The sequence below is a fragment of the Saccoglossus kowalevskii genome, chromosome 18 (genome assembly GCF_978046115.1).
Source record: "Saccoglossus kowalevskii chromosome 18, keSacKowa6.1, whole genome shotgun sequence".
In the NCBI taxonomy this organism is placed as follows: Eukaryota; Metazoa; Hemichordata; class Enteropneusta; family Harrimaniidae; genus Saccoglossus; species Saccoglossus kowalevskii.
The window spans coordinates 7566842-7583999 of NC_140658.1; the positions used below are offsets into that span (position 1 = coordinate 7566842).

A 17158-nucleotide genomic window follows, 5' to 3' on the forward strand; every position below is an offset into this window, starting at 1 on the left:
CCCATCCTATGTCACTTTGTACCAAGTCACCTCCATCCTATGTCACTTTGTACCAAGTCACCTCCATCCTATGTCACTTTGTACCAAGTCACCTCCATCCTATGTCACTTTGTACCAAGTCACCCCATCTTATGTCACTTTGTACCAAGTCACCTCCATCCTATGTCACTTTGTACCAAGTCACCTCCATCCTATGTCACTTTGTACCAAGTCACCCCATCATATGTCACTTTGTACCAAGTCACTCCCATCCTATGTCACTTTGTACCAAGTCACCTTCATCCTATGTCACTTTGTACCACGTCACTCCCATCCTATGTCACTTTGTACCAAGTCACCTCCATCCTATGTCACTTTGTACCAAGTCACCCCATCCTATGTCACTTTGTACCATATCACTCCCATCCTACATGTATGTCACTTTGTACCAAGTCACCCCATCCTATGTCACTTTGTACCAAGTCACTCCCATCTTATGTCACTTTGTACCAAGTCACCTCCATCCTATGTCACTTTGTACCAAGTCACTCCCATCCTATGTCACTTTGTACCAAGTCACTCCCATCCTATGTCACTTTGTACCAAGTCACCTCCATCCTATGTCACTTTGTACCAAGTTAGTTCACACTACACAGTCACTTCACACATGCATATACCCGTCCCAGTTCTTTATTTCACAAAGTCAATTCCTGTCCCAGGTCACTTCATACCTCATCCTAGGTCATGTGACATGATTAATGTCATGAGGTAAACCTGCAAATAAACCTTAGGAACAAGTATTTTTATTTTTTGACATTTTGTTACAGGTGCTCTTCCTACATTAACTGGTGTGACTGGTGATGTCAAATTTTTTGGAAACTATTTTTATGAATTCAGTACTGGGACAGCAGATCTTGCTACTGCTCGGCAACACTGTATCGACAATGATGGATATCTTGCTCCTGCTAATACCGTGGAAGAACGCAAATTTATTCATGCATTTATCACTAATCCTGACGTGGATCCAATTGTCAAATACTGGGTAGAGACCAGCACTAGTTCGAATGCCGTTCATGGGCTATATAGTGGTAGTGACCTTACCTTTTCGTCTGTTACCGACACTGATCTACTGAGATACGTGTGCAAGTATGGAGAAAGTGAGTATAAAAATTTACCCTGTGTACATTGTTCACAGATCCCAGATATAAAAAAAATTATGGTTTAGTTAAAATCTACTAAAAACAAAAATGAACCAAACATCTCCAAAAAAGTTTCTGGAAACATACGTTTTTTAAAACATGTTGAATGATCTACATGCAATCTAAGCCACTTTACTTAAATGCATAAATTAACAAAATGTTAATTTACCTAGAGTGCTAATATTCTCACTATGAAAATATGCTTTATTTAAAGTCTTGAATTAGCAAAATTACCGACTAGCTAAATTAGCTAAAATAGCTAAAAAGACAATCATATTTTAAAGTAGCAGGGTGAGGGTAGGGTAATAAGGGTAGTATGGTACATTTTGTATGTCATGAAATTTTTATTTTAATTTTAAATGATGTAATAATGCCTTAGAATGGATTTAATGAGAAATATCCGACATACTCTCTTTAAAAAATATTTTTTACTGGATGAAAAACATCATTGAAGATTTGAGTCCATATGGAAGTGACTGATAGTTTTTTTGTTCTTTATTTCTAAGTTGTCGTAACACACGTTGAGTTAGATGCTTTTCCGCTATGGTCGGAATTGTCATTTTCCCTGCTCTGCACGGTATCTGGGAATCCCACTCCAGAAGTTAAGTGGTATAAGAATGATATTGAGATGACTTGGGACAATGCCAACCCTCCGGCAACGTTATTGTCAGATCATCGATTTGAGTGGGAGGTCAACGGTAAAGACCACACTCTTGTTATCAACTCTCCTTATCAGCTGGATGATTTAACAACTTATAAATGCCAGGCTGATAATGGATATTTCATCGATTTCAAGGAGTTTATTCTACCACAAGGTAAAGTATTTTCTTGCACATATTTTTATTTTTTTTTTCTCATAACCTATTGTATAGTTTTTTTCATATGTTTGTGAATATTTTAATCTCTTGACAAAAATTTAAGAATGAAAATTACGAAATTCTCATGTTAATTAATCATATCTTGACCTTTTTTGTGTACTTTCATGTGTCTCAATTTAGCAGAAGAAAAACAATTTAATACTCAGTAATCATCGTCCGCCTGCACGGTGTTGCTCCGTTCGAACATTCCTCCCTCCACAACACCGTGCGGTAATTCTATTCATAACCGTGTATGTCACGTAGTTGCGCGATATAAAGTTTACCGACCAATAGAAAGCTTTGTTACAATGACTACCAAAAAGCGCTTGGGGCTTTGCATTTCTGATGTCTTCATCTTCGGCTTCATTTCTGTCAATATATGTTGCAGTGACACCATGAGCTTTGAGGTATAACACCTACTCTTCTATAATACTCAACAGTGGCTCAACACTATTACCACGCTCGATGGTCGCAAGGCTGGTAAAGCATAATAACATAATGATTTACCATTTCCACTGCTACTAAAAACGAACACATCAGACTCGGAACTAAGTACCCTGAACGGCTTTTGTCCGAATATTGTATTGCCTCGACATCCACTGCAAGCCAACACAGCTTCCACTGTGCGAGCATTTTCTCTGCCTGGCAACCATCATGGTGAAAACAAAGGCCAAAAACTCTCCGAAAACAATACTTAGGGATGGTTGTTGACACCCCCTGAACCGTGTGACAAGATTACCCTGCATATGCAACATATTTAAATTTGGTTGTTTAGGATTTCTTTAAAGTTAAGTTTGTGCTGTTCGACCGGCGTTCCACAGCAGCTCGCGCAGAGCCCATAAAAATACATGGTAGAGTGGTGCGCGTCTTTAAAGCGTCTTGTGACTTAGCTCCGGCCGACAATGTTGATAGCTTGGCCAGGCGCGTTGACGAAAGAAGCAATATGATTGGCTGTTGGAAAACTGATTCCAAACTGTGAGGGCATTGTCACATACACATATTCCTAATGAAATACTTCAAGGTGCTCAGTAATATGCCCTTTAAGTTTCAAGATGTTATTATTAAAATATTGAGGTAATCCTATGTGTTAGTTTTATAATGTAGTAAAAATCATATCTTTCACCAAACAAGTACTTTTCTCACTAAAATCATTCAGATTTATTAAAACTTTTTATGATAATGAAACTTTTGCATATGGTTCTTACCAAACCATAGTTGTTCAATGCCCCAGAAGAAAAATTTAAGATTGATCAATTTTGGAAAACTAAAATTAATAATAATAATTTAGTTATTGAATTTTATAACATTTTTTTTTTTTTGGTAGGAGCTCTGCCTCATCTCTATATTCGACATTCTGGTGTCTTTGAGTTCAGTGCTGGCAGAGATGTGGTGCTAGAATGTGAAGCCGAGTGCTATCCGCATCCACAGCTGGCATGGAGGAAAGGAGGTGTAGACTTAGTCGATGACTTACCACATATACAGATAGTGGAGACAATGGAGAATGCCACTTCTAATGTCATCATCAATTATTTGAAAATCTTTGATTTGGTTCCCGAGGATGTTGGCAACTACTCATGCTATGTAGTCAACCAGCTTGGTCAAAGCGCGATAGGATTTGAGATTCCAGAAGGTAAAACTTGCATTTGTGATTTATAAAATCTTCTTCATGCATTGTGTATTTTAAGAGTCAATCCATCTCATAAAAAAATTAAGTTTCTGGTCATTGTATTTGCCCTTGTTTGGACAGAATGAACTGAATGTCAACCATTTTTTTTTAAATTCAAGTATTTTTGCCATTCTAGAACTATATCATGTTTAGATGGATTATGTTCACTCTAAGTACATACATGAGACATTTTTTATCTTTCTCACATCTCCCACAAAAAGTATAAAGATTAATAAACAAGTAATAATAATTAAAAAAAAATAATGTTGAAATTGCCAAATAATATATTCCCACACAACAGTTCAATAAGTTATCTAATTGATCAATTCCAATAAAAAACAAACAAAATGTCAGTGCCAGTACCAACTGGCTATTTTGTTTTAACAAACTTTTCCTGAGCCATATCTCATGACATGTTTTAACCATTCATATTCAAACTTTGAATATAAATTTTTGGCATTTATTTTTAATGTTTTTTTTGACTCCCATGTGCGAAGCACAAAATGGGAGTCTTTGCGGTTTAATAGTGTGTCTCTATGTGCGTGTGTGTGTGTGCGTGTGTGTGTGTGTGTGTGTGTGTGTGTCCGTTCGTCTGTTCCACTGATATCTCAAAAACCATACATCAGTTTTTGATGAAACTTGGTGCATAGATGCTCTGGGCCAATGCGCAGATTTGGTTAGGTTTTGGTAATTACCTAATTTGCATGATAATAAGCTAATTTTTAGCTGTTCCATGACTGTTCCACTGATATCTAAACAACCACTCATTGGATTTTGATGAAACTTGGTACATGGATGCTCTGAACTAATGCTAGGTTTTGATTAGTTTTTGGTAAAAATTACCTAATTACTAAATACCTAATTTGCATAATGATTAGTCAATTTTCCGTTTTTCCACTGATATCTCAAGTACTAATCATCACATTTCAATGAGCTTGGTACATAGATGTCATAGGACACTGCACAGACCTGATAGTTTTTATGGTAATATCAGTGCATATTAATTACCTAATTTGCATAATTAAATAATTTTCAGCTTTTGATGTTTCAAGTAGTAAACATTACATTTCAATAAAACTTGGTACTGATCCAGAGACCTGATTAGTTTTAGGGTAAATAATTGTGCATATTAATTACCTAATTTGCATAATTAAATTTTCAGCTTTCACACTGATTTCTCAAGTACTAATCATCACATTTCAATGAAACTTTGTACATGGATGCTGAAGGACAATAGACAGACCTGGATAATTGTGGGTTAAAATCTGTACGTATTAATTACTAATTTACATAATTAACCACTTTTAAGCTATCACACTGATATCTGAAGTACTAATTATTCCATCTAATGAAACTTAGTACAAAGATGCTCTAGGACAATGTACAAACCTGATTAGTTTGGGGTTAAAATCTGTTTATATTAATTCCCTAACTAGCATAATAATTCATAATTTGTTTTGGTTCCAATGACATTTCAATAAAACTTGCTACATAGATGGTCTGTTACATTGCACAGACCTCATTAGTTTTCCATTAAAATCTGTTCATATTAATTTTTGACTCCCGTGTGCGAAGCACAAAAGGGAGTCTTTGCAGTTACCCTGTCTGTATGTCTGTATGTATGTATGTATGTATGTCACTTTTTTTGTTCCACCGTTATCTCAAGAACCACTAATCACATTTTGGTGAAACTTGGTACATAGATGCTCTGGGATAATGCGCAGAGTTGATTAGGTTTTGGTAAAAACCTATGAATATTAATTACCTAATTTGCATGATACTTTGCTGATTTTTAGCTGTTCCAAGACTGTTCCACTGATATCTGAAGAACCACTCATTGGATTTTGATGAAATGTGGCACATGGATGCTCTGAACTAGTGCGCAGATTTGATTAGTTTTGGGTAAAATTTATGAATATTAATTACCTAATTTGCATGATAATTAACTGATTTTAAGCTGTTCTATGACTGTTCCACTGATTTTTGAAGAACCACTCATTGGATTTCAATGAAACTTGGCACATGGATGCTCTGAACGAATGCGCAGATTTGATTAGTTTTGGGTAAAAATCTGTTAATATTATTAATTACCTAATTTACATAATGATTAATCAATTTTCGGCTTTTCCACTGATATATCAAGTACTAATCATAACATTTCAATAAAACTTAGTACATAGGTGTCATATGACACTGCACAGACCTGATAGTTTTTAGGGTAATATCAGTACATATTAATTACCTAATTTGCATAATTAATTAATTTTCAGCTTTTGATATTTCGAGTAGTAATGATCATGTTTCAATGAAACTTGGTACATAGTTATTTGAGGACTGTGCAGAGACCTAATTAGTTTTTGGGTAAATATTTGTGCATATTAATCATCTTATTAGCATAATTAGTTGATTTTCAGCTTTTCACCTGATATCTCAAGTACTAATCATCACATTTCAATGAGACTTGCGACATAGATATTCTAGGACTATGCAGAGACCTGATTAATTTTGGGATAAATAATTGTGCCTATTAATTACCTACTTTGCATAATTAGTTATTTTTTTTGCTGTTCTATGGCTGTTGCACTGATGTCTAAAAACCACTCATTGGATTTCAATGAAACTTTTAAAGAGTACCCATCACATTTCAATGAACCTAAGACTATGCACCATATTAGTTTTTGGTAAATATTTATGCTTCTTAATCACCTAATTAACATAATTAATTAATACTGATATATCAAGTATTGATCATCACATTTGAATAAAACTTGGTCCATAAATGCTCTAGGACATTTGACAGCCTGATTAATTTTGGGTTAAAATCTGTTCATATTCTCTAATTAGCATAATAACTAATATTCTTTTGGTTCTAATCACATTTCAATAAAACTTGGTACATTGTGCAGACCTTATTAGTTTTACACTTAAGTCTGTTCATATTAGTTACCTTATTTGCATAATTAGTTTTCAGCTATTCCATCAATATCTCAAGTATAAGTAATTTTGAATTAATTTTTAATGTGTCTCCAAAACTCTCAGCACACGGGAGTTCTTTCTAAGCTTTCTTTGATCTGATTTGCATAATTAGTTTTCAGCTATTCCATCAATATCTCAAGTATAAGTAATTTTGAATTAATTTTTAATGTGTCTCCAAAACTCTCAGCACACGGGAGTTCTTTCTAAGCTTTCTTTGATCTGATTTGCATTATTAGTTTTCAGCTATCCCATCACTATCTCAATCAAGTACAAGTAATTTTGAATTATATTTAATGTGTCTCCAAAACTCTCAGCACATGGGAGTTCTTTCTAAGCTTTCTTTGATTTAATTAAGACTTGTGAATCAAATAATTATATTATATATTTAGTATTTTAATTTATTAAAATATTTCTTTTAAGATGGTGATGTGAGTGATGACAGAGACCTGACTCAAGATTGGTACTCCTTGGATAAACTGGTGAGATTATCACTTCCCCTTCCTGCTCCTTCTCATCCATCACCTATTACTCCTCTCACTTATCTTTCTCTCTTCCTAGCCTCCTCTCCCCCTCCTCTGTTTTCTGTTCTCTGTTCTCTGTCTAATTATTCTATGGCTGCTTAAATTTCTCATCATATCTCGCTCTGTTCCTTCTCTTTACAGCTGAAAATGTATATAATGTATAGTCTACTCTATTTTGAAACAACTTTTCACAAGGAATGGCGTCCAGGTTATATTTCAAACTTTTTAGACAGTCACTAGCACTATTTAATATTAGGTTAAAACTATTGACTATAATAGTCAAATATGGGTTAATTATCTGCTCCTGACCCAGGAATTTGACCTGGGGTACCCTGTGTGACCTTGTGGTGCAGTGCATGATGGGTAAATCATCAGGGGATATTCGATTTCTCAAATTCTCATCTGGACAAGAGGTGAAGTTGATGCTAGTTAAGAAGAGCCTTGTCAGGCACTTTTGTATCACTTCATTCATTGGTTTACTGAACTGTAACTGTAGAACTGTAAATCGTTTAGCACTAACGTAGTGTGATTTCAAGGTGTCTTGTGCTATCAGGTATGGTAGGCATCCTGATCTGTTTGGTTCTTATACAGCCACACAAAGCCAAACAAAATCATGTAATTTTCCATGCGACTTGTCAACAGAAACCTTCCACGTATAACTGTTCCCACTGCCTCTATCAAATTTCTATTGACTTATGCTTACAGGTATGCACAGCTCAGTAGCCATATTTGCATTCTCAGTCAAAGAATGCAGACATCGCATTTCTCTTTTTTGTACATCACACCTATAATAATAGCAGTATCATTTAGTTGATTGCCTCAGGGACCTGACAAATGTGAGAACAATTCACCTGGAGATAGCATATTTGCTACTCAAGGGAACAATATGTACTTTCGTCCAGTCTCTGGTCCACAGGTGTTTATGCAGGTGTGCATGGCACTTGTCAACTACATTGTACATGTGCAATATGTGTACATAGGTTCCTCTACAATGCATCAATAGGTAAAGCCCTGTTGAGGGAAAACACTTCCTCTAGTTGCCTAATTGCAGTCAGATAGTTGATGCATCCAGTTGCAGGCACTTACACTTACATGTTTTAGCTCATGTGTCCTGTATGTACACTCTGCCACTATCACGGATGCGTGCACGACCTGGGGGGGACAGTCTTCAGTTTCCATTTGTCATGCTAAACGTAGACACACTCCAGTTGCACAACACTCTCAAGGTGCATCTTTGAGATGATTTGATATGCATATTCTAATACAAATGTATACCAGTAAAGATATGTATACTACTTCTTGTTGTTGAAGGGGAGGGTATGGCTTATGTGAACTCATAGAATAATTTATTTAATGAATATTCTACCACTTAATTGAATAAGTACTATATATATTCTTAACAAGAACTAAACTTCTTTCTTTATGGGTGCGCTGTATTTTGTTTCAAGAGATGCATAGCCTAATCCAGAAACAAACTTAAAATCTCAATGAAAATGTTCTATGGGAGTACGACATACTTATAAAGTGAGTTATCTACTGTATTCTATAGGATGTCATTGTTGATAACCAGAACGCAGTTTTGGAACAAGCTAGTATCACCATGGATATAGATGAAGAAAGATCCTTGACAGATGATGAGATAACAGTGGGAGAAGACTTTTTGCATAAAGTGGAATCATTTCCTGCAGTGACTGGAAGTGACAGTGAGGTTTTACATTTGAACCTAAGAGTAAGTAATATAAATAGACAAGTTTTGAGTTTTCTGGTTGCTAATGTTGCTAGGTGTGTCTGCAGTGTTTATTCAATGACAGAAGGGGGGGGGTAATTGTTTGTGAGTCTGTTTGCTGCATTTCCAGGTCCTAGTTTCAGAACACAAAGGGAGGTTAATATTGTACTGATGTGTGGATGAATAGATCTACAAGTACCAGTACGCCAGGCCTGACTAGATTTTAGGATAAATCTGTACATATGAATTAGCTAATTTGCATACTAATTACTGTAAAATGCTTTATTTTCATTTGGAATTAATTTTCGCTATTTTCGCTGAAGGAATGTTTCAGCGAAAATTAATTCCAGCTAAAATAAAATAATTCACAGTAACTACTTTTAGCATGTTGAGTTGATAGCCCAAATAGTTTGCTCAAACACGTTAACCTTTTCACCTCCAGTTCTCTCTTTTCATCACAAATTTACAAAATAGTCCCGTTTATAGTCTCCATTTTCCTTCAGAAATTGGGACAAAAATGACCAAGATTTTTGAATAAAAACTGAAAATTAACTCAAATTTGATCTGTTGGCTCCAAAATTAGGGTTCATTTCCAGAAGAAAAAAGTACAGAAAATTTGGGCGAGAAAATCTCATGGATGTCATTTTATAGTTGACAGTATAATAATACATAATTCTGTAAAATATGTTGAAATAGCTACATTTTAGCAAATTTGACTCCATACATTAATTTCATTGTGAGAATGTACTTACCGGTAATTCTAAATTAGCGACATCTAGAAATAGCAAAATTACTGATTAGCTAACATAAGATGCTAGCCATAAAGACATGTTTTACAGTCTTTAATCTGCCTATTTTAACTAGCTAACTTCTTTCAGTATGTTTTGTTGATATCCAGTCTGCCAAATGAGTTAAAATGTGGTATATGCACACTGTTTTTGTAGTTGGTAATGGTAATTAGCTTATTTGCAATTAACTAGATTTGAACCGGTCTAATGGCTGGCAATAATGGATATTAAATTCACACAACTTGGCACCAATGTTCTAGCATCTGTTTACTAGTTTTTCTCTGACAGTTTAAATTCCCATCAGAGATACATACCTTGTGATCTAGGGATAGATACAAAGACACTGATTATCACAATGAATTTGACAATGAATTGCATTTGTTCTGTTTTGTCGCCTGGGTTTATAATAGCAATGACTAAAATCAAGCTTGTTAAATAATGTATTTTGATTTGCTTAGAATCTTTGTTGAGTTTATGTCTTGAGTTTATCAAAGTTATTTGAAATCCCTCAATTTGTCCAATCAGATTTCACATAAACAAGATTAATTACTTTTATATGCATTTAGCTAATTGATATTTTTTGAATTCTATTTATTTTTACAGAATGTTCTGAATTTTGCCAGAGGTCTTATTGGAAACCATCAGGAGCTGCAGGTGAGGTGATGATATCAGCGAAAAAAATATTTGTGTTTTGGTCATCATACCCCTCAAAATATGCGCTTCAGATTTTTAGCATCCATTTAGGCATAGTCCAAAAACCGAGGACTTTAAGTTTTGAACTCTCTGCATCCATGTATGCATTTGCATCTTGGACTAGCCTAGACTGATTACGTTCACACTTAACGTAATGCATCCAGAGATACAGCATGTCTATTTGTTTGGATATCTGTGTCAAGATGGCTGAATGGTGGCCATTTTTGTGCTGAAAATTCATCAAAATGCTTTTTTATGTATTTTGTAGAATTTTTGTTTTGTCAGTTTATTTTGAACTTGATTTTTTTATTTTTATAGTTTATAATGTTTAAATACTTTCTTTCAACAAAAATTGATGCTCATCAAATATACTTTAAAAACACTTCCAGCTTTTTTCCAATTTGATGCAATGTTTTGACACCAGTATGACACTATGACCCTTATTTCACCTGTTTTTATGTTTGATTTCATGCGTCTACCATGTAAAAATCAACATATTATTGTGTAGTTGCATTTGTCTTTTGTTTAATCAATCTGCGTTTGAAAAGAATTCATTGAATTCTCTAGGCAGTAAATCAATCTATTTCCTACCGGGTACTTACTCTTTTGAGTTTTGATTATACTGCTAGACTCAGCCACGGTGTATAGATATCATTGGCCAAGTTGAGAATATATACATGAAAGCTTCCGTTGCCATGGAAATTGAGAGCGGCGTCAATATTCATCTCCCCACAGCTGGTATGTATTTATTCCCATATCATGCACACATGACATGTACTGTGAATTCACCTTTTCACCACCTAGATAAAATGCTACTTGCAACATTTGGTCAAATATGGTAAATATATACTTTTTATAACTTTTAAAAAAAAACTCTTGATTACAGATGCTAAGATCATATCAACCGTTGTGAATGAAGATACTGAGTTAGTAGCAGAGTTTGAAAACTACTCAACCATGGACAATGAATCAGAAGGGGATCAGACGTTGAGCTACGCAGATGGCAGACTTAACAAGATAGCTGCTAAGGGTGTGGGGCACTACTTAGGTAAAATCTTATTTTGGGTTTTTATACTGATGATTAGCCAGTCAAAACTTTGGTGCAGTATTTTGTACTGTTCAGCTACATGTATGTTGTCATCGAAGATGACTGAGTTGAGCTGTCACATAGGTATAATTGTCCCTCATCTGTTTCCGTGTCCTGCATTTGCTTCATGAGGTAAAAAATATCAATAACAAAAACTCAATGAAATTCAAAATAAATTTTTTTTACTTCAACCATGTCAGTGCTTATCACTTTAGTAAAGCATGTGATCATTATGGAAAAATACAATGAAAGTGATTTTCAAACTATCGCCAAAGAATCAACATTTAAAAGTGAAATGAGCGAGGTGACGTCTTTAATATTTTAGAATGCTCTGTGGCAACAATTTTGTTAGATATTCTATTTTCTCTTGTAGATATTTTATGTTATGTGCATATTCAAAAATTACACAGTACTCTTCAAAATTTACAAAATATATAACATTTGCACATTTGATTTTGATTCAGTAATTTGTTGATCCAACTCATGATGTTCAACAGTAATCCCCTCATCAAATATTAGTGTATTCCACAATATTAGCGATAATACCTGAAATATGCACACAGCCTTCCTCCTTGCTGCAGTTTAGCAGCTCTTATTGGCCGCTTAAGCTATTTTGATATTACGTTGCAGCCATAGATGGTCGCCCTGCAACGTATACCACGACCAAGAGAGCTGCATAAACTGCAGCAACCTTCCTCCACTCAGCGGCATCAACATGCTCATGGTCAGTTTTGAAGACTTTTTTTGTTGGTAATACAGTATGATGAAGTCATTAATGTTATATTAATAATTGCTTGAATCTGTATTGGTATATTTTCAACTATATCTTGAACTTGATTTCACATTCCAGGTCGAAAAGTAACATTTTCTGCGATATTCTTTGCTGAGTTACGAGTTGCTATGATTACAAACAGAAGACGAAGAAGGTAGGTATATATGTAAAAATTACAGAAAACTAAAATTCAAATGATCTTACAATATGGTATTTTAAAGCGAGAGGGTCGCCACCTGCTCACACGCTGAGTTCCAAGTGACGATAACAACACACGCTAAAAATGCAAAGGCTCATGGATAGACGCTTGTTTGTAAACAATTACGTGCTATGGCCATCTGACGCATGCACAGGCGACGTCACCCCAGTTTTAACACTACATTAGGACGCTGTCACACAAGGGAGGTCTTTTTTTTTAAAAGGACTTTACATGAACTGTCCTGTTATATAAATGTTCATTTGTTGCTTTGATATATTTGGTATGCAGTACGTCTGTAGTGGAGCCAACGGTGTCAACAGAATTAAATACTGGTGTGATGTCATGTGTGATGACATCTGAAGGTGACAGGATATCAGATTTGCCGGTGGAATACAGTCTGGCTAACAATGAGGTAAGCATGGTTAACTACACACACATGTCACTGGATTTCAAAATGTTTTTTACCTCATCTCAATAGATTGTTAATATCTCACAATAATATACAGTGAATTTCATGAAGGCATGAATTTGTTCATAGAAATTTATAAAATATTTATAAAATAGTTACCGTGGAAGACATTCAAGTTGCATTCAGATCAAAAATCCATGATTTCTTTGGTTGCATGGTAACATCCATTACCCATATGAGTCTTTTCAAGTTCCCTTCAATCATTGGCTGTTTTATATCTGTTAATGCATGGTGATTGGTCAAATTGTCTTCAACCATCATTTGAATTTTATAGAATATTTGTATTATATAAAAAACATTCATGCCTCATGTTTTGCCATTCACCTGATTTCTGCGTGGAATGTTTTTATAAATATATACTCCATGTTCATATGGGTCTCATAGTGACGTATTTAATGCATGTAAAATACATTTTTTTGTTTATACAAAAATACTAATACTCGCTGCGCAATGATCACTGCCTGCCACAGAACCAATACCAATAATTTGTTATCTTTTCCAGGATGTCATTGCTGAAGATATTGAACTGACACAAGATGTTGGTAAGCGATTAATACACACCAATAAGATCACTACATCTAAGGAGGCAATGTGTAGATACTGGAATTATGTTGATGTGTAAGTTTTATTATTAGTACTTAAACTAGTCTGTTGTAAACACATTTTCTTCAACAAGTTTACAAAAACAAGTATTATTATTAAACTACTGAAAAATCGGACATACAACAGTTGTGGAATTATGTAACTCTAGAATGATGAAAAGTTTAAAATCTCTTAAAATTTTGTTCAGTATTCAAATCAAATTCAAAGATACTTGATATTTGCATGTCTGGGTATATCTTATTTTATTTTATTGGGTCATCCTTGTTACAAACGATTTTTTTATCTGGTGTTTGGCTTGCTAAATCTTTGATATGATTGTTTGTTTCCTCCAGTGACTGGGACCATCATGGTCTATCTTTAGTAGAAGAGGAAACTACAGAACTGATTACAACATGTTACTCAACACATACCACTAACTTTGCTGTTCTAATGCAAGTCACAGAAATAGAGGTAACAATTTCTACAAATTAAACTTCACTTGCCCGTACATAAATTGATATTTTGAATACCAATAAAAAAAAATTTTTGTGTCAGACAGCAAACATTTTTAGACATTACAGTCAATGTTTTCTGTCATGACAATTTGTAATTGCAAGTACATGTATGCACCTGTCTCCCAAATCAAATACCACCTGTTTGGAAAGCATGGCAGCAACAGGAATTGCAGCCACTACCTTCCTCCGCGATGTGAGATAAACACCAAAACCACTGTACCATTTCACTATGAAATTCATGCTGCATTGTTGCTACATTTGTTCCTTCAAACCTAAGAGAAATGAGCTGGATGTTTTCTTGTTTTAGGGGGAGGATTCATAATGTGAATCTTTTTTTTTTATTTTTCAGATCTCATCAACCAATACCAAAGCTTTGGAAATCATCAGCTACATTGGATGTGGTATTTCCATAGCAACACTGCTCTTCACCATCATTCTCTTCCAGTGGTTGGAGTAAGTTCTTTTGAACTTTGTTAGGTTAAATATTCATTTTTAATTTTGTCACTAGTATCTTTGTTTTTATGAGCCAGTTTTGTTTTTATCACTAATACTTTAATTTGTTTTTCATGAATGTTTATTTTACGTGCCAGTTCGTTTGTGTTTATAAGTCATTACTTTTGTTTTTATCAAATACATTTGTTTTCACGGGCCAGTTCTTTTGTTTTTATTACTAATACATGGATTTTGCAGATCAGTTCTTTTGTTTTTATTCATTTTGAATAAAATGTTCTAATTATGTCTGTATTTTTTATTTTTATTGTAAAATTATGTAATTATGTTTAATTATGTCTGTATTTTTTATTTTTGTTGTAAAATTATGTAATCTTTGTTTCCACATTTTCATTTGCATAGTTATGTCAAACTTCTAAACCTGTATTTATTTTTCTCAGCACGTTGAGATCAGAACGAACCACAATTCATAAAAATCTCATCGTTGCTATTATCATGGCACAGATTGTCTTCCTCGCAGGCATCAACGCCACACACAACTGGGTGAGTGCAAACCTTATATGGTAATTTGAACTTTGACCCTATATTCTACCCATCTATATGTTGATACACATTTTAGTTTTTGAAATAACATTAACTTAATCATATATCTACTTGTTTATAACATATGGTGGTAAAGAAATCTCCAAAAATTTGTTTTAGAAATAAACTTTTGGTGAATTTAAATTAATAATAGATAAAACAGTAAGATGATTTATCAAATACATTTACATGGGAGTAACTTTTTTAATAATATGAGGTTATTACAAATATACCAAGGTTGATGCAACGGCGTACTGTCTGAGTGCATATATTGCGGTATCCTCGTAATAAATTATTATTATACACCTTTTCTTCCCAATAATACATCATGGAAATGCCAAAATCCAAAAAGTTTAGAACAGAATCAGCGAACTTCTTTGTGTGGAGTCTAGTCAAACTCTGGGGGCTGCTATATTTGTTTTTTATTATTAGAGGATGTTTACTTGTGTAATCGCTCCATATTTGGAATTTACATTTCTTAATATTGTAGGATGAAAATAACCAGTACAATACCACAAAATTCTGGCACGCCTTAACTTGTAGTGTTACGGTGATAGATTTATAATAATAACTATTAAATACAACACTTAAACTTGATGCCTATTGTTGGTTTAAACAATGCCACAGTTTTAACACATGATGAGAATATTAGTTTTTGTTAGCTGTCTAATGAATAAATAGCATTTATCCAGTGCTTATCTAAGGTAGGCGATGAGATAATGTAATCTGGTAAAGAGTTACAATTATTAAAGGGCGGTGGTCGTCCCACAATGTGTGTTCGAATTTCATGTAAACAAACAATGTATTTTACACTCATTATGTAGTCCCATATCAAATATGGTGTGGCGCACTGACCACTGCTCTTTAACAATTCAGAAGGTGAAGCAGGGTCGCTTAAGTTTATTTCTTTAACTTTAAACTACAGTATGTCCTCTAATGGCTTATGGAAATCAAGCTGTGACCAATAGTGTTAGATATAAATGAAATCTTTCATATTTATTGACTTGTATACATATGTATTATGTTTCTACAGGGTGCCTGTATGTGCGTTGCTATATTGCTTCACTTCTGCTATCTGGCTGTGTTTGCATGGATGCTGGTAGAAGGGATTCATCTCTACAGCAAGGTCGTTCAGGTGTTCGGTAGTGAGTCAAGCAAATTGAAATATTACTTCCTGATAGGCTGGGGGTTGCCATTCATCATTGTTGGCATATCAGCCGCAGCCAATCACAACGGATATGGAACAGAGAAACAGTGAGTATCATATGACCAATAAGTTCATGGTGCATCACTGAATTGATGAAATAAAGTCAAAATTACAGATCTCATAGGAGCCTTGATTTTTTATACTAGAACTTTTCAAGTGTTTCGCATGAAATGGCTGCCATGTCAACTGTAGACTTATTAATTTTTATTATTTATTTATTATTTATTAAACTTTATGTAATGAGGGTAGCCTGGTAAGCTTCAACAAAGATGCTTATCTACCCCAGGGCCCTCTAAATACCAAATCGATAATACAATAGACATGTTAATTAAAGGCTGTGGAGGAAACATCACATGACATACATTACCAACATACATGCTAGCTGCACCTCTAATATAGGAGTCGACTGTCAACAGTTATCTCACATTGGTGAATTAAGGTTTGAAACATGACAGAATTACATAACTTTCGAATGATCTCTTACATAAGGTACACGAGTGCATAGGCATAGGCTAGGCAAGCCAACTGTCAATGGGGGATGGGACAATGGAAAAATATCACCATTATTGTTTCTGTATTACAGTTGTTGGTTGGACATTGCTAGTGGGCAGATTTGGGCTTTTGTTGGGCCAGCATTACTGATCATTTTGATTAATCTGGTTGTGCTTGGTATGGTGGTCAGGATTGTTATCAACTCAGCAAAGATGCAGAAAGAAAAAGAATATGATCACATCAAGTAAGAAGTGTATTCTTGTTTGAAGCACAAACACTGAAAAGATGCAAGGATTTTTTTTGTGAACATAATTTCGAAGATAGCATATCATCTATGAACGCTTGCAAATAGTCATATTGTTTGACAACTTTTTCCAGAAACAAATTTACATAAGTAC

At 34.5% G+C, this 17158-nt stretch overlaps 1 protein-coding gene across 1 annotated transcript in view; it reads left to right on the plus strand.

Moving 5' to 3' along the window:
* LOC100367891 (uncharacterized) overlaps positions 1 to 17158 on the plus strand; it is a 37980-nt gene that overhangs the window by 15243 nt on the left and 5579 nt on the right. Inside the window, exons 7-22 of the mRNA XM_085493310.1 lie at positions 807 to 1136; positions 1685 to 1993; positions 3360 to 3665; positions 7098 to 7156; positions 8748 to 8927; positions 10316 to 10366; positions 11035 to 11143; positions 11292 to 11453; positions 12343 to 12418; positions 12752 to 12875; positions 13435 to 13550; positions 13868 to 13985; positions 14379 to 14482; positions 14920 to 15022; positions 16095 to 16315; positions 16852 to 17004. Of these exons, the coding sequence (XP_085349436.1) occupies positions 807 to 1136; positions 1685 to 1993; positions 3360 to 3665; positions 7098 to 7156; positions 8748 to 8927; positions 10316 to 10366; positions 11035 to 11143; positions 11292 to 11453; positions 12343 to 12418; positions 12752 to 12875; positions 13435 to 13550; positions 13868 to 13985; positions 14379 to 14482; positions 14920 to 15022; positions 16095 to 16315; positions 16852 to 17004 (2521 nt within the window). The remainder of the gene's footprint in view (positions 1 to 806; positions 1137 to 1684; positions 1994 to 3359; positions 3666 to 7097; positions 7157 to 8747; positions 8928 to 10315; positions 10367 to 11034; positions 11144 to 11291; positions 11454 to 12342; positions 12419 to 12751; positions 12876 to 13434; positions 13551 to 13867; positions 13986 to 14378; positions 14483 to 14919; positions 15023 to 16094; positions 16316 to 16851; positions 17005 to 17158) is intronic.